This window comes from Carya illinoinensis, chromosome 9 (genome assembly GCF_018687715.1).
Source record: "Carya illinoinensis cultivar Pawnee chromosome 9, C.illinoinensisPawnee_v1, whole genome shotgun sequence".
In the NCBI taxonomy this organism is placed as follows: Eukaryota; Viridiplantae; Streptophyta; class Magnoliopsida; order Fagales; family Juglandaceae; genus Carya; species Carya illinoinensis.
Genome location: NC_056760.1, coordinates 125283 through 147290, shown reverse-complemented (window position 1 = coordinate 147290; position 22008 = coordinate 125283). Strand labels below are relative to the sequence as shown.

The 22008-nt window shown below is 33.1% G+C and overlaps 1 protein-coding gene across 4 annotated transcripts; it reads right to left on the bottom strand.

Moving 5' to 3' along the window:
* Nucleotides 1-374: 374 nt before the first annotated feature.
* Nucleotides 375-4254, bottom strand: LOC122277787 (myb-related protein 2-like). 4 transcript variants are annotated; one of them, XM_043087932.1, is made up of 7 exons: nucleotides 3471-4254; nucleotides 3165-3383; nucleotides 2999-3075; nucleotides 1865-1925; nucleotides 1648-1732; nucleotides 1467-1536; nucleotides 375-1366 (listed from the first exon to the last, which is right to left on the bottom strand). In XM_043087932.1, exons 2-7 carry the CDS (start codon nucleotides 3373-3375, stop codon nucleotides 605-607), a joined length of 1266 nt encoding a protein of 421 aa, XP_042943866.1. In that variant the 5' UTR covers nucleotides 3376-3383; nucleotides 3471-4254; the 3' UTR covers nucleotides 375-604. The 4 variants fall into 4 exon arrangements, with proteins under 4 accessions (XP_042943866.1, XP_042943865.1, XP_042943868.1 ...); XM_043087931.1 differs by having other exon boundaries at nucleotides 3165-3378; XM_043087934.1 differs by having other exon boundaries at nucleotides 3165-3375.
* Between the last annotated feature and the right edge of the window lie 17754 nt (nucleotides 4255-22008).

Here is a 22008-nt window from a genome sequence, read left to right as displayed (position 1 = left end):
ATTACTATTTATTATTTTATCATTATTTTTTATTACTATTAATTACTATTTAATATTATATTATTACTTTTTTATTACTATTTATAAAATATTTTACATTATCTCACTACTCAAACACAAACTAAGGCCTCTTTTGTTTACCTAAATCTAAACTATTTTATCTTATTTTATTATTACAATTTTTTCAAATTTTTACATAAAATATAATAAACAATTTAATTTTTAAATTTTAAAACAAAATTAATATTAAAAAATTATATTATAACAATATTTTAATTAACTTTTTAACCAATCATCTCATTAACGTACTGTACGGTCCTATAAATTATAACGGTGAAGTTTGGAGCATCTTGAACACGAAAGATGAAGGCATGTTGCTTGTAATCGTTGAACTCTCATTCATGTACGAGATATTATAAGTAAATTTTACAGGAGCTACTAAATTGGCAGTGCAAGTGATTCCGATTTCCCCCATCGATTACTCATGGCAATCTGGCAAGAATAGGAGAGCGGCAGGTATCTTTCTGACCATTCCCTTCTGATGCAAATCTAATGACCTAACATTGCCTCTTTTTCTTATCACTTCGTTTAATCCTTCTGGCTCTCAGCTCCAGCTGAAGCCATTCAAGTCGAATTGCTTGCAACTTCCAGCAGCAGCAGCATCATTCTCATCACGGGCATTTAGGTCCAGTTTGGCTGCAAAGTAAGGCACTCTGTATCCTTGGTAATTTTTCTCATTTTCTGGTTTACTTGATTCTGGCTTGTTGATTCGGTCTAGAAAATTGTCTTCCAAGTCCCTTCCTTTAAATCTTCCTCCAGAACAGCTGTTGCTGCCATTCCCCTTTTCTCCTTGAAGTCCTATTCTCATGGACAAATCGTTGGAGCTTCTATCAACAGGGAACATTCGTCTTTCTGCATCTTTAACCATCGAGGAATGAAGCATGCTCTCTTTCAGGTCTTCAGACCACTTGAGTTCTGTCTTTTGTATCACGTGACCCTCAGACGTCTCTTTTTGCTCCAAGAATGCACTTACTGAATAAGGTCTCATCCCCATGCCCCTGTTGTGTATTTCTTGATCCTTTTGAGACCCTTCACAGGAAGTCAGACAGCTATCCATTGAACAATCAGTGGGCTGGGTTGCTAGGGCTTGCTGGGGGCACAACCCCTGCAGCTCTTTCATCTCTGAAAATGCAGAATTTAGACATTGATTGGATACTTTGGACACCAGTTCAGAGAGTTGCATTTTGGCAGCTTCAAGTCCCACGGTACCTATGTTCTGTCTTCCGAGTGTCTCCTGGGCTTTTTCCAACACTGCCTGCAGGTATTTTCCTTGAGCCTCTATCCGGAGCTGCAAGTGTCGCTGCACCTGGTTTAATTCCAAACAGATGATCAGAATTCTGCTAAATAATCCTTTAACAAAAAAACAAAAAAAGCCCATACATACGGAAATTCCTGGTATCATATACCTCAAGCTGCTCGTGTAATCTTCTCTGCACTTCAATTTGCATCTGTAGTGCTTCACTTATATGTAAGTTTCTGGAATTCAAAGTTTTAGTTGTTAAATTGAATTTGAATAGTCAAGCTGATTTAAAACAATAGATAGATTTAACTGAACATAAAGAGCATGAGATGCTATTGTGTTCCTACTTGTTTGTCTGGGGTCCAATACTGAAATTGTTCGAAGTTGTTCCGTTTGCTTCAGATACTCTGTCACACCCCAGTCCAGCCATACCTACATGCAACGAGTCGGATTTTGTTCCACCTCAAATGCTTTGTAGGAAAGATGTCCGTTGTAATTCTAAAATTGCATGTAAATAAATACTTGGAAGTGTTTACACAGAATCTTATGAGATCGTCCTCTTACCGGTTTTGTTGGCCCCACTATTAGCCTGTCCATGCAAATTTTTACTGAGCCTGTACTTCTGCTAACAACAAGGCAGAGTTAGCATTTAGAATATGTGTTTTGGGTATAACAACCCCATCCCTTAGGAAACCCCAAATTAGATGAAGTGTTTTGTGTAGATTTCATTTGCACACTTGACTCTTCTCCAACGCAGTCAAGAAGGACACGTGGAGGCCCAAACCTCAAGTTTTTTTTGTTATACTACCATGTTTGGGCGTAAAGAAACGGATGAAACTGAAAATGTTCAAGAATCCCTTTTTTTTTTTTGTAAGTTGAGATAAAAATTTATGGGTCTTTTGAAAGTTGCGAGTCCTTAAGAAAAATTTGTTTGGATAGTGGGAATTAATCCTACATAAACATGAAAAAAAAGTAATTTTTAAGACCCAAACTTTTTAAAAATAATTGAAGAAATATTAAAATATATATAAATTATAAAACAAAAACAAAAAAAAAAAGTCATCACATTCCCGTGGTGGCATTCATGTTAGGCACCGAAGTGACTTACAAGGGCCACCTCTGGATAGCAGCTGTCATTAAAGTTTCGTTTGGATATTAATAATATCTTAAATAATTTATGAATAATAATAAAATAATTTATAAATAATAAATTATTTAAAAAAAATAATAAATTATTTATTAATAATAATGAAATAACTTAAAAATAGTTTAATTTCCAAACACACGCATGGAGTGGACAAGGGTGGCCTACATTTGGCAAGTCCAACTTGGGCCAATAGGGGATGCGGCTTTTTTTTTATTTAAAAAGTGTTTTAAATAAATGTTCGGTTTTAAAAATGATGTTTTATGTTTTGATTTTTATTTCAATGATATGGTTTAAGTGAGGACAACGTCCACGTGTCAGCTTTTAATTGGCTAACATATATAATATTCATAGGATGGGTTTGTTGCGAGTTACTTAGAAAAGATGACATGAGCCGAAAGTAATAACCTGGGAATTATTTTACAAAGCCGTAAAAATATCAGGATTGGTTCTACGATTAACCCTAAATAAAAGATGAGACTAGGAAATTTCTGTTACTGTACTGGAATTCAAGGAAACTTTCATAACTGACGTTGGCTAGTATTGATATTCACCTGAAGATGACTTTTGAGGTGGTATAAGGTGAGTCCTGGAATCCCCATGAGTTTCATCACTGTTTTTGGAGTAGCCTCTGCATTGAAAGAATGAAATGTAAATTAGCTGAAGTTTGATCACCTGTAATTACTCTCTCATTCTCCGTAGGTTGTTATATACACTCACTGTCTGCTCCTCCTAACTGATTCACCGCTTCTATGAAACGCTCGTGTAGATCTGGGGTCCATTTAAGTCTAGGCTTAGCATCAGTTGAGAGGACAAGTCCAGAATCTCCAGGACTGCTTCCACCTTGCAGGAATAAATGTCTCTCGGGAGGAGTGGACATTCTTGAAGAAGAGTGGATGTTCTTTCCTTGATGTTGGTGATGATGGTACATCTTCTGTCCTTAAAACAAAAACCTGACATAAGTTTATCTTGATGTAGAGGCTCTAACAACCGAAGTGTTGTGCTCAAGATCAGTACTAATTTTACCTTGTGCGTGCTTTCTTTTTTCTTCTCCTGATCCAAAATGATGGCCCTGAGTTTTGGAGCTTGATGATACTCTATTCTTCAGGTACAAGACAACGTCTTGATTCTCAGATAAATAGAACTGCGCACAATTGCTCTTGCTTGTCTGCCTTCTCCTTCGCCTACTTCCCACAAACCAAAGGTGTTCTAAGGCGCGGGCTTTATAAAGCAAATTGGCCGGGTGTGGGGGGCCACGGGATGGAGGTTTCGAGGCATAGAATCTTTGTTAGAGCCAATGGAGTACCTGCCACAATGCAATATTTACAGTGACTTGAAAAGAGATTTTGTCCTTCCTACTTTACTAACCGTGGGTCCTGTCCTCAAGCTCCACTTTCCATTCTCAGAATTGCTACCCATTTGAATTCTTCTGCAGTATAACTTTCTGTAACACCTGACACCTTGTATTAGGTACCAGAACTGATGCGCCACAAAGTCCTTCTGTTTTGCGTTCGTATTAGTCCGCCCGGCATAGGCAGGAATCTTATTCCAGGCATTAAGAGACGAATTTTATAGCAGCTTGGATTAGGAGAATCCACAATTGCTGTTGTCTTGAGACCTTCGAAGCTCACCCCTCACCCTCTCTCCTCATGGAAGATTCTTAAGACTAAAATATTTTTGTTCTCACGGCCTTGGTGTTAAGGGTCCTTTTTGCACTCCGTTGTCGATCTTCATACTAATTGTAAAAAGGTTTTAGTTGAGTGTCATCTGTGTTAAAGGATGCAGATGGAGACACGAAGGAGGAGTTTTATATGGTTTTTTGGAGAATGTAGAAGAAGATTCTGTTGACTGGAGCACCTGCATGCTATGGAATTATATAGTTAAGAAAGAAAAAAAATGATGGAGGTGCTCCTTGGACATTGTTTGGAGGCAAGGAATGGCATAAGGAATACATTCGATCTTGTCTCCTTCAGTAAGTTTGGTACTTATTCAGCGCACGCATATAAAATAGAAGAGGGCCCCAAAACTTTTGCATTCTTCAATTGGCATAAGACAGCCAGTCCCGCACCGACGAATCCTAATCAACTGGGACCCGGTAAAAAGAAAAAAGAAGAGTTGTACTTGCTTCCATACTTGCATTTGATGATAACCATGACAAGTCATCCCTTGAAGAGGACCACTTTCCTTGCTCTCGACTCCTGACTTAGCTTTGGAGATTCTCATGTTTGAATCTATGAACTTTTCACGCTCTATTTGATTACTGCTTTTCTGTTGCTGCGTTTGTCAATATAAGCTGCTTCTTCTTCTTCTTCTTCCTTTTTATTTTTTTTCAGAAAAGTCAATATAAACTTTTAAATATGTTTAATTTGTAAATGTTCAGTGACTGAAAAAACAAATAGATAAATTTCTGCATATTAAGTATTACATTTTGTTATTACATTAAATCTACCTCTTCTAATATCTAATTTAAATTTTTGAAATAAATAGTAACTTCACATAATACCCGTGTAGAGAATATGAGTTATAACTCTGACTTTAGATTATTATTTAATTAAATATAAGTTGTACTCAAGTGTGGATCTTTTTTCTTTCCAGTGCCTTTTTCTTTCAAATATCGTCGGCATTAAGAGCTTTTCCTTGTCTCTGCCCAGGGGGGGTTGAGTTTCGGTGCCACCCTCCCTCCTCTTGTCTGGTGTCAAATTGGCGTAGTATATAATGTTTTTTTTTTTTTCCGGTTTTTTGCTTTCAAGTTTTTCCGTCCATAGCACAAAGAAATGCCGATCTGCTACCTATTGGACCTCTCTGATAGCCATGCTAGTAGAATCTACAACTGCCGATTTATTGGACGATGGAAGAAAACTACCCAAAAGTGTGGGGCGTGTCTCATACGCAGCTTATACCGCGAGTGAAATTCACACACCACTGCACAAGCAAGCCTCTGCCGGTGTCACACGTGGCTTCACAGAGATTAGTAGCCTCAGACCTTTTTCAGTGTATCAGCGCGCCTTCTAGTTGCTATATTCCTATGTTCACACTTTTCCTAATAAATGATCAAGGTGAAGTGGATGAGGAAGACTCCTACAGCCAGTCTAGACAAGTAAGTTGCAGTACACACTGTCTCATTGTGACTAAAAGTCGCAGTTTAATAGTTTGTTAATCAAACTATTCAAAATCGCTTTAAGCGGTTTTTTCCTTGATGGAAAATGGGTGAGAGCCAATTTTGACTCCAAATATCCCTTTTTATTTTTACTAGTATTACATTTTGTTTGTTTTGGGATATTTGTTGGGGTCTCTCACCCCATTGAATCCTATATCATGTAACCTTTAGTTTTATCAATCAAACTATGTGCTTAGAAGGGGAAAAAAAATTACATGTATTGGGTTATGAATTTGTTGACAGGGATAATACAAATATAAATAATAAAATTCACTTTTTCGTATCCATCAACTTAAACTTTTAGAACATATGATAATTTCATACATTTTTGTATGAATGAGTGACTAAAATGCAGATTTAGATACAAACAAAGATTCATATTTACATGACACATATGCATTCACGCATGCTAAAAAATGTTCGTCCCACGACGCATCCTTCCTCACTGCATCTAGGTAAAAAAATTTCTTGCATAGCACTGTCGATGTAATATCGAGCAAAATATAAACTAGCATTGTTCTTTTGGTCTTGCCCCAAGCAAGCTGTGCAAGTGTGGCTTGTAGTGCATTGTGCTAATGCTGTTTTACCGGATTGAAGGCTCTGGCCCAACGGTGATTGTCAGGTATTATTCTAAATCAATTTAAAATTACAAGAATAATATCCATATGATCAACAGCTAATGCAGAATAAATTCGTATATAAGCTGTGGAGACCAAATCTGCCAAATCTCCATCAAATTAAATGCTATACAAAAACAAAACTTATTCATATGAATGAGGACAGAGCTGATACGAAGATACCTACCTAACGAGCACTCTAGATATGTTTAAAACGAGCATTTGCTAAACTAATTAATGAATTTGTACGAGGCTAAGAGTTCGATCATTAAAATAAACAAATGAAAAAGAAAATAATTCGTATTCCTTGAATAATATCTGCAGATTACTTCCGACTGGCCTTTCATAGAAAGATCGTTGATTCCGATTTGTGAGGATATTTAACGCAGTTTGAGAGAATCTATAAAACCGGCCTTTATGTAAAGCGCTCTAAAGCAAAATTCCTAAATAGTTTGCTGGCATGTGGATAGGAATAAATTGCACAAGAGGCAGGGATTTGGTACCATGCTAGATATAGCTCTAAGTTGCTCTCGGTATTTGAACTCATGTCTTACCAACTTGGCGAATTCTATTGGATTTTGATGACTAGCAACAAGGACCTTCAAAATTCTTGGACGTCATTTTATAGCATATTTGAATAATCCATATAATGTAAGGTAGCGTAAGAAATATGACAGATTTATGGATCAGAATCATTTAGAGTTCATTGTCCGAATTGCATGTAAGTTAGATTTAGAGAGGGTTAAACAAAATATGTGGATCTTATGTTATTCAAGTGGATGTTACGCACAAAATTAATTATCGTAGGATCTACATGCATGATGTGTATTTCTATATGTAATTTATTATGGATTTTAATTGGACAAAAACTTCTAAAGAACCGAATCCAAAATGATAGATTTAGTTGTGTCCTGCCAAGAGTTAACAAGTATAAATATTTGGTCGCAATTCGACTGAAAAAGAAAAAAGAAGGGGGAAATTAAAAGAGAGAGAGTGGCTAGCTGCAGGAAATGAAAAACGTTCTCGTTTGGAGAGGTTAGGGATCGATGGATGTCTTATTAATGTGGTTGTGACCAGACGTAAATATAAGAGTAAACATGTTGCTGCAACTTTCATTTCATGTCTCTCAACAAGGACCCAGTGATCTTTCTGATAATGGTACATGTAAAGTACTTAGCTTTCCTTGATATATTGCGGCAATATTGCCCAAATGCCCTCACATACTTCAAATCTCTTTTCCTTTCATGCGCTTCTGTTTTCAACAGTATCAGGGAATAATACTAAGCTTTTTACTGATCTTGTTTGCCAATTGCTATTCCCTTCCTCTCTCTACGATGTTATTCTGATCTCCTCTTTGGAACAGAGAAGGTTTTTTTGTTCTCGTACTTACACTTCCTTTTGTGGGTTTTATATCAATATAAATTTACTTTTGAAAACGAGAAGAAACTGCAAAAGAGAGAAGCACATCATATGTGTATATATATATGTATGAGAATCATGTTATGGACTAGTCAATCATAAGCAAAAACTTTGTTAAGACGCCTATTATTGGCTGTGGCTTGTTGACCACACATGCTGGCAGTGGCTCAATTAGAAAGTAAGAAATGACCGCGGAATGCTATTCCTTGTGGAGAAAAGCTGGGGGCCGAAAAAACGTCTAAAAGATTCCTATGGAATAGGAATTTTAGAATCCTAACTCAAACTAAAGCCAATAGGTCATATTCTCAAGTCAAGAATTTAGTTATTCTTCTCTACCCAAAGCCACAAAAAATGGGTTCTTAGTTCCCACCCAGCTTTTCCACTTTATAAGCTAGTTTAGTTAGATGCCTTCCAACAACATTCAGTATGAGGGCTGTGACCCCAGCTTGTATGTATGTAATGTCACTCTAGTAGAATATAATTGTCATGTTAATTTAGAAACGGACAGGTTTGGGACTTAAGAATTTTCAACTCAAATTTAAAATTCTAATAATGATTTTTTAAATTTCTACACAAAATATAATAAATAATTCAACTTTTTTAAATTTTAAAACAATTATAATACTAAAAAACAATATTTTAAACTTTCATCTTAAATTTAAAATTCTCGTCTCTACCCTCGAGCCTCCCCTAACTGCTTGGTTTTTCCGATTATCCTTATGCTGATGGGCTCGTACGTACGTACCATATATAGCCCATGACATGCATTTACGTACGTAGCACGGCTAATATATACATCCATTCATGTTTAGTATATATAAATTTGTACTCAAGAAACTGTGGCATGCACTAATACAGTGTGTGAGTGCGTGTCATTAAAAGTGATGACAAAAATAAAAATAAATAAATAAAAGAAGCTGATGGATCATACTTGCTTTTGTAATAAAGTAATTATATAATATTGTTATAAATGGTTATTAAGAACGTTATATATATATATATATATGAACATAAATCTATCTCTCGTCGCCAAATATTAAGTTTGAAATTAATTAATTTGTTATAGGCATTTTGTATTATATGGTGGTTTTGACGAAAAAGGCCGGGAGAACGAACTTTATATGCAATGGACAATCGGTCGTGTAGCGTCGACCAAATAATTGAACTTAATTCGTATATCGTACCCAAAATGTAAATTTTGGATCATCCGCTACTGGCCGGCTATATGAAGTTCACTTTGGTTCCTAGCTAGGACATACAACAAGGCAGCCTTCTACCAAAATCATCCTGTCCCATGTCTAGTTGTTTCATTCCTAAAATAGTCATGATAAGTACTGGCGATAATGGTATATATTATACCTTTTTTTTTTTTTTTTTTAATGATTTTGTACAAAACCGATACTGGTACTTTATTCGGCACATTCTTCTTCTATATACACTTTCTTAAAAGAAGCCAGGTGTCTATTTCATGCATATATGCTCTACCATATTCATTCGTTGGATAGTCAAGTTGTTAACAAGAGCGATATATACTAGGTCCAGACTCCAGAGCACTAAACTTTCACTCTGGCCGACTTCTTTTTCCGAACTGTCCCCTCCATCCATTCTTCTTTTCCATTTGACAAAAGGATGTCGTCCAAATGTTTCCCTCTCGCTGCCGTATTTAACATTAAGAAAAAGTAATATAAACACAGTAGGTAAGTTATTGAAAATTTAAAAATATTCAAAGATTTTACAATATTATATATTAAATCAAATTAATTGTAGTTTTGGGCGCTGAGTTAATATTGAATAAAAGCTAGATATGATGTCATTATGATGCATGGGGAGCATAAGGAGGGAACAACTTTTTGGTCAAATTAACTGGCTCGTACTGCAGTAATCGGAATATGTTATGTGTATTAAAAGTTAAAACCAAAAGAAAGAGGCTGTTGATCTATACTAATACTGCATCAATTTTCAGGGTTGGGAAGAGTGAATGTGATGCGACGAATTGTTTAATGGTTTGGATGCTTGGATTACACTTTTTACAGGAAGAGCCACACGTTTGAAGGCCACTTTGTGTGGCCCTGGTCGTTATTCTTTCATTATATATTATTATGCTTCAGGTTTTTCGGACCTGAATAAACAAATAGATTTTGGGATTCCAATTTTGGTACATGCCATCCAACCCCCATAGCCATAGGAAGGGACGGACTAAAAATTTGAAAAACAAAAAGGAATGTTTTGTTTTAAATCGCTCACTCACGTCCTTGTATATTTGTCAAATAGATTGCTAATTATGTGTTTCTCTTTTGATAATAATATCCTTACATTTCCTTTATTATTATTTTACTACCTAATTTTTTTTTTTCATTTTGCTTTTTGAATATGAATTGAAAATATGAAAAAATGACATTCTTGCATAATCTAGAAGAAAATAAATTCAACCAACCAATGTAATCATATAATTTAATTAAAAATAAATTCAATTTTATAAAAATTTACCTTCTTTTACTTTTTAAGTCAATGTTTATAAAATTAAATTTATTTTTAATTAAATTATATAATTAGGTTAGTTGATTCAATTTATTTTCTTGTAAATTATGTAAGAAGTTTATGTTTGAAATTTTTAATCCTGATTCAAATATCGAAAAGAGAAAAAAAAACCAAATAATAAAATAATAGTAAAGAAGATGTATGGATATTAGTAAACATCACTCAAGTATAAAATAATTTTAATTTCAAATTTTCAAATTTTTATTTAATTATTATAACTTTCTCAAACTGTCAAAATAAATACAAAAAATAATCTTATTTTTTAAATTTAAAAATAAAAATAATATTAAAAATTATATTTAAATAATTTTATAATATTTTTATTCAATATTTTTACTTATTTTTTAAAATTTAATAAAATATTTTAACTCGAACTATTTAAATACTATTCACATTCATACTAAAATAGTTGAAGTATCGAAACATTCCATTAATTTTAACTAAGGTAATAGTAGTAATAATAATAATAATAGGCTAATAATTATGTAGGCCCTTCACGGGCGACTTCACCCTCTAGCAAATTAGCAATGCCATTTCTATTAAATTTCTTATAAATTCTCCTATAATTTGATTAAAAAATACACTTCTTAAAATTGTTTTCTAAATTTTACTTATCTTTCAAAAACTTTCTACATTCCACTTCATATTCTATTAAAATAACCTTTTTCTGTTATTTCTTTATTAGTTTTCCTATTCCTTTATTTGTACATCTTTAACTAATTTTTTTTTTCATCTCAATTGTGACATGTTTTTCAAATTTCAACTACAACAAATATGAATATGAGAAAAAATGTAGATGATTGGAAGAAAAATTTATTTTATTTGTTAGAATATATATATATATATATAAAGTGATTTAGAGATGAGTAGTAGATTCCTAAATATAGTGAGTCACTATTCACTTACTAAGACTTTTTTTTTTTTAAAAAATAAGGAACCAGCTGGAGAGGTACTTTTGTTAAAAAATTAAATTTATTTCCTAAAATTTAGGGATTTGGAGGGTTATCTGCTTCCCTTATAACATTCTCATCTGGTCCTCTAAAGTTTTTTCTAAATTTTAGTTAGAAATGACACTCCTTATATTTTTATTCTAAATTTTACACATCTTCAAAAAATTCTAACATCTCATTCGCTATCATTTCTTTATTCTATCAAAATAATATTTTTCTATTATTTTTTATTACTTATTTCTCTCACTTCCATTTCCATTCTTAACTACTAATTATTTTGTTTTATTCTTTTCTTTTCAAACATAACATTCTACTAATTTTATAAATACTTATATGATTTTTTCCTGATACAGTATTATTTTTCGAACCAACATCATTATTAAAAATAATATTTTTTAATATGTGCATTTTCCAACTCGATGATATTTTTTTAATATAATTTTTTCCGCATATATAACAATAATATTTGATTTGCATTTGTCTAACAATAACATTTTTTCATTTTCATATAACAGTAATATTTTTTTCAGTTTCTTTAATGGTAATACCTATACGTGTATTGATGATAATTTCTTTTTTTATTATTTATCCAATAGTAAACATTTTTTATCCCTTATCTAATGGTAACATTTTTTATTTTTTCTCTAATAATAACATTTTTTGTCATTTTTCAAACGGTAACTTTTTTTGTCCTATATGTAACGGTAATTTTTTTTCTCTATCAATATGCATTCTGCTTGCATTCACATTCTCAGAAACACAACTCTCATTTGATCTAATAACCAAAATTCAAAATTTCCCCTATCTCCCACTCCCTTCATCAAATGACTTGTTCTTTTTTTCGTAAATTACTCATATATTTATTATCTGAAAATAAGTTGGATGTTGTTCTTAATGATGAGGTTGATGGAGTGTCATCGAGGCATCGTGACAATCGCCAACATCGTAAGTTTATTCGGTATGATCATAATCAAGGGCACGAGTGCCTTTTTCGCAACTATTTCATAAAAAATCTAGTATATCCCTTAAATATATTTTGAAAGAGATTTCAGATAAATCATCCTATCTTTCTCTGTAATTTAAATGATGTAGTGGCTTACAAGCCCTACTTGGTCCAAAGAAGAGATAATGTTGGAAGATTCAGTTTATCTTCTATGTAAAAGATAACCGTAGCACTTAGAATGCTGGCATATGGGGTTACTGGAGATTTATGGATGAATAAATATGTATAAGAGAAAACACTACAATGGAGAGCCTAAAAAAATCGTAAAGACAATCGTAAGTGTTTTTTCAAATGAATATCTACGTTCTCTAAATGTCAATGATATTTCTTTATTGCTTGTTGTTGGTAAATAATGAGGATTCCCAGGAATGCTGGGAAACATTGATTGCATATCTTGAAAGTGAAAAAAGTTATCCCTTACCCGAAAATGTATGTACTTTGGTCACATCCGTGAACTAACTATTATTTTAGAAGCAGTTTTTTCATATGATATTTGGATATGACATATATTTTTTGGTATGCCTAGTTCATATAATGATATTAATGTGCTAGAGAGATCTTTTATTTTCCTGGAACTTGCCCAAATGCGTGCTCCTCTAGTCAATTACTCAATCAATGTCAATGACTATACCATGGGGTACTACCTTGTGGATGGTATTTATGCCAAGTGGTCAATGTTTGTTAAGACAATTCCATCTCCACAAGGAAATAAGAAGAAAATGTTTACTACAGTACAAAAATCAGTAAGAAAAGATGTCGACTGTGCATTTTGGGTACTTCAACAATGATTTACAATTGTTCATAGACCTTTATGAATGTTCAAAGTCAAGGAACTAATAAATATAATGAAAGCATGTGTTATTCTACATAAGAGTCGGACTACTATGCTGCCTAATTGTTATCAGCATCAGTCCATTTTTTTTTCAATTTTTTTTTCACATTTTTTAATATATTTAATTATTTTTAAAAAATAAAAAAATACATCAATATACTTAAAATCATTTCCTTAATCATTAAATAAAAGAAAAAAGAAGTTGACAAGTGGTACCGTCCATGTGGCATAGTAGCTTTATACTACTAAATAATATGGTCATTGAGGATGAGCGTGATGATAGTTAGGATATGAACATAGAGTATGATCAATTTGATGATGATATTCAAACTGTTGCTCAGTCCAATAAGCTAATTTATCAACTTCATTCAATGACATCATGAAATTAAAGATAGGTTGGCACAACATTAGTTTCAAGCAGATTTAATTGAACATCAATGACAATTTTATTCCCGACAATAAAAGAGAATTTTCTCTTGGATATTTTCTCTTCTCTTTAGTAGTGACTATGTATTCCCGCTTCTTCAATTTCCATTCCAAAAAACATGTTTTCTCCAAAAACATGATGATAATTATTGTAATATTTTCATTATTTGTAATAGTTTAAACATTTGTAATTCCTTAAGTAATCAAGCAACATCTGTCCATGTTAGACAAAATTCTTGTCCACATTTTTATGCTATCTCATTAGATACTTCATAATATACAAAGTATAAAATACACAAATGTGCGAAATGTTTAATAATAACCCTCAACCTTAGTCTCAACACGAATGTTTAAAATGCCAAGCAAATTATACAAATATCATTGAATTCAATAATAAATAAGTTACATAAACAAATAAATTTTTCCCAGCATTGCGTTTTGCCAAGATCTCCCTTTGAAGTTGCTAGAAATATACCAGTTGAACTCCAGGCAATAGATTCACATTGAGCAACATCATTCCCTTCTTTCTCTCCCAATACTCTCTCTTCAAGTTCCCTCTAGGCAATTTCCAGTTTCTCCGCCTCCAACTCCAGTCCCTCGTTCTCTTGTCTACTTTTATTTTCATCTCTTTATCGATTATATGCCATCTTTTCTGCCTTGAGTCGGAAGAATTCTTTCTCCTAAGCACGTGACTCCTTCAGAAGAGTATATTTAAGCTTGCTCAGCTCCACAAGCTCATCTGATGTCCTGCCTTGGGCCATACATTTTCATTTCTCAACTTTTCTTCCCATTAGCCTATCCAATTCAATGACATCATTATCCATAACATTCTCGGCCTCTGTACCACCAACTGAATCAGGTGCAACTGCTGAGGTATGCATCGAGGTCGGGGACATCATCGACTTTCGCTTTGTCCAATCCTTTGTGCAACGCTAAATCCATTTCGATTGGTTTTTCAATAGCTACCAACAATGCTCGAACTGAAAGGCAAGTGATTGACACATGATCTTCGCTTTGTCAAACTTCCAATTCAAGCATAAAATGAAATAATTAACCACCATGCAGATAAAGGAAACATATCGTATAAATACGATAAAATGTGCAGCAATAATATAAAAGTAGATGCTTATACATTGTCTTGCTCAATCATGCCACTTTGATTCAACTTTTCAACTTGGGTGAGTTTAGCACAAAACTTGTTTGCTGCCTTTTGAATGGCTGACCACTGATGTATTAAGAACCTAACACTCCGTTCATTTGTAGTTTTTTTTATACTCATTGAAGTATTGACTAATTTTTTTTCTAAAGTTGGGCGTGTTTTTGGTCCATTCTCTGGATGGCATCAACGCTACTATTTAGCATGCGGATACAAGTAACTTGTCTTGTTCGGAGGTGAAGTTCGCGTCCTTGGCTGCTTTTTTTTGCGCCAAAGGCTCTCTTGGATTGGGGTGAAAAGTCATCCAAAATCACAGAAGATTATTCACTTTGATCACCATAAATGTGGTCAAGTTGAGGCTCCTGAGTCAGAAGATTAGTGAAAAACATATTTCCATGGTCATGTGAATCAATCTTTAATAAATTGTAGACACAGAAGAAACGGTATAGATGTTAGACAATTAAGAACAATATTTGCAAGTGATTTTGGTAGCCAACTGAGGAATCCTATAGTTACATATGAGCACACTTGGCACCCTCTCTCGAATGACTACAACAACCGGTTATCACTGTTTATTGGCCGTCTAGGTTACCATGCCATGAAGATGTGTGCCAAAGTACCAAAAGTCCCCACGAGAATTTCTCATCATCACAGCCGAGGGGTTAGAGAACTCAAATCCAATACTAGGTAGTTTGCATAATGAATAAAAACATAAATACAGAAAATAGAAAATAAGAGCATTCTCATCCGCTTCCCTAAATACTTGTGTGCTCCATGGGGCTCATAATGGTTTAGATCATTTACATCATGTGTGAGACAAGTGCTCAACTAAGATAATGGTTGAAAACGAAAAAACCTTGGTTGCCTTTTGTGAAAATGATCACAAAATAGTTGGTGGCCATCTGAGTTCGGATTACCTTGCCATATCGATGGAGTCCCATTAAAAACACTTGTTGTGACGCCCCCAAATTCCGTTTAGGATCGGACGGACATTTGAAGCGTTGAGACATGCAACACAAGGTTACCTGCTCCCGTTCATGACATATAAGATGCAATGTTCCTAACATGCATATAACATTATGCAATATTCGCAGCGGATAATTTTTTTCTTTAGCAATACTATGCACCAAATTGAAAATATCCCAAATGCTTAAAACATACTTCATACATAAAGACCAATTGAGTAGATCACAACACTAGTCCAAAATGGTTATGATCCAAAAAGTACTAAAGATGCAACTCCATTGTACAAGTAGTAATTTACGTTAACTACTATATTAACATTGACGTCGCACCGTCGCTTAGTCAACTGTGTCTAGTTGATCAGCTCCTGATTCTCCTTCAGGTCCGGTAACAAGATCTACCATTCGGGGGGAATGGTAGTTGGGACTACCAAAGTGAGATTTGATTACAAATCTCAGTAAGTTAACAAAAAAACTTCCATACAAACTAATGATGCATGCATGACAGTCAAAGCATAAATGCATAATCAAATTCATAAGTAATTAAAGCATAACTTGGCGTACAACATAGCATAATTGACATAACTTAAATTGAAACATGAACTGAACTTGACTTGACATGAACTTGATCTGAAACTTGACTTAACATGAAAAATACATACTCCACAGTTGTTGTGGCCCCATGTATTCTACGTGTAAATACATACTCCACAGTTGTTGTGGCCCCATGTATTCTACGGAAACTTAAATCTTTAACTGTTTAAATACATATTCCACAGTTGTTGTGGCCCCATGTATTCTACATGTCACAATTGCTGTGTCTCACGTAGTGTATGCGTCACAATTGCTGTGACCCCATACATAAGTAATCAAGATGAAACGTGACTGGAATACGAAATGACTGAAGCCCTGACGTAACATAACGTGACTTGAATATAACTTGAAATACATGGCCAACTTGAGATAGAAATATTTCGTAACATTGCATAACATATAATAGACAACATATTTAACATGACATACTTGCAACAGTGAATATTACATGACTTGACATACATGTAATAGATGGCATACTTAACATGACGTACTTGTAAGGTACAGTAATATATGACAGAATATATTATGTAATAGATAAAAATTGACGACAGAATAAATTCTGTATAATAGACAATTACGTGATAACTTGGCATGGCATGACATATATGATAACACACATACATACACTGTAGTTCCTTTACTTAGCACACATATACAGTAGACTGCTAGTAAGTTAAAAACTAACTTACCTCGATCTCCGCGTTTCTTATAAAACTTCAAGTGCGACCACGAGGAACTGTAATTAGTGATTCTAAAAGTTAGAACTAAATCACTAAATATTTGAAATATGGAAAATACTAACTTAAAGAGTAAAATTTTCATTTTACTCTCTACATATGGGAAAATGACCGTTTTACCCATAACTTAAGGATTTTGCATACTAATTCCAAAAGTTTCTAAAATTTACATTCCTCATGTAAATTTTGTCCTAAACTTAAATATCAACTCAGAAAAATTTAAAACAAAACATAACTATGAAGAACACACTATGGCCGAAACATCCATAAGCCATTTCCCTTGATTTTTGTTGCAATTCCTTCCAACTTCAAAACTCATGCTTAAACCAAAATTTTGCAACAAACATCTTCCAATCCTAAGTTCAAAACCATACTTAAAACATCCATTTAGAAAAAACTAATAATTAACACCAAACTTTTTTGTAAAAAGATCCAAGCACTTGAATCACAAGTTTTGACCTTAAATCAAAACATCTCCAAGAATTTCAAAAATCAAATCTTACTTCTAACATATTCATAATATCATCCTAACATCAACCATGCTTTAAATCATCAAACTAAAGTCACCAAAATCACAAAATAACATTTGGAGTTTTTGGTTTTACACTTAGTCCAAAAACAGAAACTTTTTCCTCAACTAGTTTTGATAAATCTCTTGATCTATGACTTATAAATATATGATCTTCAAACCAAACCATCACATGGTTTAAAAAGATGTCCTAAAATATATATAAGCTTCTAATTCAAGATCACATGGTTAGAAATTAATCAAAACATAAATTTAGCCAAGAATATCCACACTTTAGCTTATCTGAATATCTCTTTACATAAAATTTCATATATTTGAAACTAACATCAAATATCTTTAAAATAATAATATAACATGTATATAAGATGTTTAGGATCCTCCAATAAAATTATCAAAGTCATTGGAATAGGTTTAGACCACCAAAGAGTTAAATTTTCTCAAAACAGAAACTGTTTTTCCTCTTCCAGTTTCTAAGTTTCTAAATCTAAGAAAATCTTTCATCAAAACCTTTAATCATGCAAAAATCCTCAACAAATAATCATATACACATGTTAACAATACTCCATAAAAATTTCGGACCAATATCTATCCATTAGCTTGGTCAAAAATTCCAAACTATAACATATTCTCCAGTTTATCTCCTAGAATGACCTTTCTATAGTTTATATAATATTTGACTAACCAAATGATCTTCAAATGGGACAAATAAGATATCCACGTAAACTAGACTAAAAAAGAAACAAATTATATGAAGGAGACTTTATGATAAAATACTTACAAAAGCTTCGAAATGGGTGTGCAAAAGACCTCCTAAAAGCTGTCCGAGAGAGAGTGTTTGATATTCTTTCAATGGAGTGTAAATGAAGATAATTTCGTGGGGAGAGGTGGCTGGAGATACTTATGGATGAGATATGGAAGAGATGAGGCTGGAGTTGAGAGTTGAGTGTAGTTTTCTCCTACCCAAAATATCTATAAAAGATTATCTCATAATATTCTATCCAATAGTATCTACAAAAAATCAACTTAAGATATTTTTATCTAATAATATCTATAAAAATCAACTCAAAATATTTTTACCCAATAATATTTATGAAAATTACCTCAAGATATTTCTTTTTATCCAATAATATCTACAATTTTGAATAGACGTTTTGTCCGAAAATATGAAAAAAATGTTATTGCGCCATAAGACTTTAAATAACCCTCCGAGTCTAATGGCACAAACCATAATACATTTTGACACTTCTAACTATCTCCAATAATCAAAAACACACTTCTGATACCATAGTAACTAATAACACTAACTATGTAGTTAGACAAAAACCTATACGATTAATGGATTCGTGAAAACTTATGGGGTTTTCACGAGGTTCCTAAAGTTAATAGAAATTTCACAATTGAATTTCTAGCGGGCTGTTACACTTGTGAATTAATCCCTTTCCATGAAGTAATTCTAACCATCATCACAGTCTTACACTAGACATGCAGCCTAGGAGAATAGGCCTAAATCAGTACCAAACAATGTATGAATGCATACGAAAGCATTGAGTAGAATTCAATATAACAGTAGCTTATTTAATCCAAACTAGGTAATTGAAACCAATAACAAGTCTGTGGTAACAATAGAATAGATACCACCATTACAATTAATAATGATAATTAATAATTACTAGTGATAATTAATGATACCACAAATAAACTGATAATTAATAAGTTCATGCCAAAACAAGTAAGTCCAGCTCACAAATGTTATGATAATTAATAATGATGTACAAACTTATCACAAGTCCATGGCCAAACAAATGTCATAATATTGCAATTTAAAATGTCAATTGCATGCTCTACTTCGAACCTCCAAAACAAACTGTCCGTACTCTTGTAAAAGCAAGTAACATGGTGCTCAGAGAAACTAAATAGTGTGCCAGGAGGGACAAAAGCATAAATAATTGAAACATGCTTATCTCCCTTTTTTAAGAGAGTAAAACTTGATTATTTCTAACTTTAGGGCAAGAAAAATACTTCCAAATTAAAGCCACATTATGAAGAAAAGTACTTTAAGCAATTGAGATTCATTTAAAATCTGACTGTTTTCTAACACACTAATCTGACAGGTCTTGTTTTTGGGGCAATGCATGGCACCCTTTCTATTATTATAATTATAGCATGTATATATATGGTTAAATTGTTTTTATGTGATTCATGTTCAAATAAAAATATATATAGCAGTTTCGAATGAAAATCCACAAGATACTAAATTCAATATTCAAGTTTACTGCCAGACAGATCATAGGTTGCAATGAAAAGCTAAACTATGAATGATAACTTTGCAAGCTTTCAATATTCTTTGAGTTGTCTATCCTCTGGAAGTAAGTTAGTAGTAAGTTATAACATGTATAATAGGTATTCGTTCACAGCAAATTTGCTGCAATTTTGCTGCCAGAGGACTAAGTTACTGCATTAAACTATAATCTGAAACTTATAGTAGTATGGTATCAGTTTATAAAATAGGGGCCAAAAAAACTACTTTTGAAGATTGTAAATTATGATATCAGAGACAAGACATATCAGAACAATATGCATAATGATACTATAAAATGCTTATGGAGATCTACTCAAGAAATCCAAACTCAGCATAACATTCTGCAAGCACAGCTTGCAATAGCATGGAAAGCTCTCCCCCCCCCCCCCTCTCTCTCTCTCTCTCTCTCTCTCTCTCTCTCTCTCTCTCTCTCTCTAAGCAGTGAAAAATAAAATGCTCAAACAACAAACAATTGAAATGAAATTGCTCACAGCAACTTAAGAACAAACAAGAAGTCTAAACTCAGCATAGGTCCATGCAAAAAAAAAAAAAAAACAATTTTTTAAAATGCCAAGCACTTGGATTGAAAAAGAAAAGCATATCGAGATGCATAGCTCTAAGAAGTCAAAAAGGTAACATAGAGCACAAGCCATGACAGATTGTTTGTAAACAGATCCAATCGAAACGCCAAATCCTAGAGCACTGTCAAGGACACAGGATCAAAAATACACATTTTAGTGGCCAAAGTTAGATCCAAATGTAAGGAAGCGTTATACAAAAAAATATGCATGAGATTCAGCCATGGGAGAGGGATTTATGTGTAAAATCGTGCGTTAGAGAAGATAGAGTCCAGCCATAGGAGGGGGCTTCAGTGAGTAAAATTGTGCTAGAGAGGAGTCCAACTTACATATATTCGGGCTGATGAAGAGAAATCACCGTCAATGGTGGCAAACGGTACGACAGAGGGCAATCGAGAGTGGAGAGAGAGGAATACGCTGGACCAACAATCCAAAAGGGATGAGAAAAGAGATTGGGGATGTACAATAGTTTCCCAAATACCTATATTTGGGGAACCACTGTATCTCCCCTAAATCAAAATTCTAAAATAGGGAATGAGGTGGGAGGGGATTTTTGATGTTCTTCCTAAATTTCTCCCCAAAATTTGAGAATAACAGTGGTTTAGGAAACTAGATGGGAATGCTCTAAACCCCCTAAATCTTAGGGAATAAATTTAATTTTTTTGACAAAAGTACCTCTCTATCCGGTTCCCTATTTTAAGGAAAACTTTTAGAATGTGAACAGTGGCTTTTTATATTTGGGGAGCTACAGTTCATCTCTAAATCAATTTATATATATACATATTGTTTATTCTAACAAATAAAATAAATTCTTTTTCTAATCATCTACACTTTATTTCATACTCATATTTGTTATGGTTGAAATTTGAAAAAGGGACTACTTGTGAAACTATGCTTTTTTTAAAATATTATTATTACAAAAGCACTAATTTTAAAAATATTATCATTTAGAGAGATGAGTAGTTTTAAAAAAATCGTTACAGATGAAAAATTGAAATTATGAGTACAACAAATAATGAAATAATTACGAAAATGTGAAAAAGATAAGTTAAAAAGTTTTCTTCTTATCATTCCCAGGCAGACAAAAAAATGAGTAGTTAAATATGTACATATAAAGGAGTAGAAAAAATAATAAAGAAAGTATAGAAAATAATTATTTTAATACAATAGAGAAAGAATAGGAAGAGATATATGATGTTTTTGAAAGATGAGTAAAATTTAAGAAAAAATTTTAAAAAATATATTTTTTTAATTAAATTATAGGAAACTTTATGAAAATAAGTCAATGGAAACGCTCTTGAGAATTCAGATTTGGAAGTCTAAAATTCAAGGACGTTGATATGTCCATAGAAGATTTCTACCGAAATCCACTACCAATTAGTTAAATTTTTTTAAAAAATTTTTTCTTTAAGCATTTTTTAAAACTATTTAGAAATTTTTAAAAAATAAAAAAAATCACATAGTCATTTAAAAACACATACTTAATCACTAATTAAAAAACTAAAAACAAATTTCGTTAAACAATCCTTTGTAAACCTAGTGTTTTCCATAATTCAAATGGGATGGGAATTGGGCCCATAGGTGTCGTGGCAAACGCAAATTAACTCAACATAGACGCCAAGCGGAGAGACGGTAGGGGTGTAAAAAAAAATTAGTGAACCAGTAAATCGGACTAGACTAGACCAAAACGGTGGGATTGGTCTGGTTCCGAATTTGATTCGATTCAGTACTGGTCCTGAAACCGATCAAAATCAGTCTTGTTCC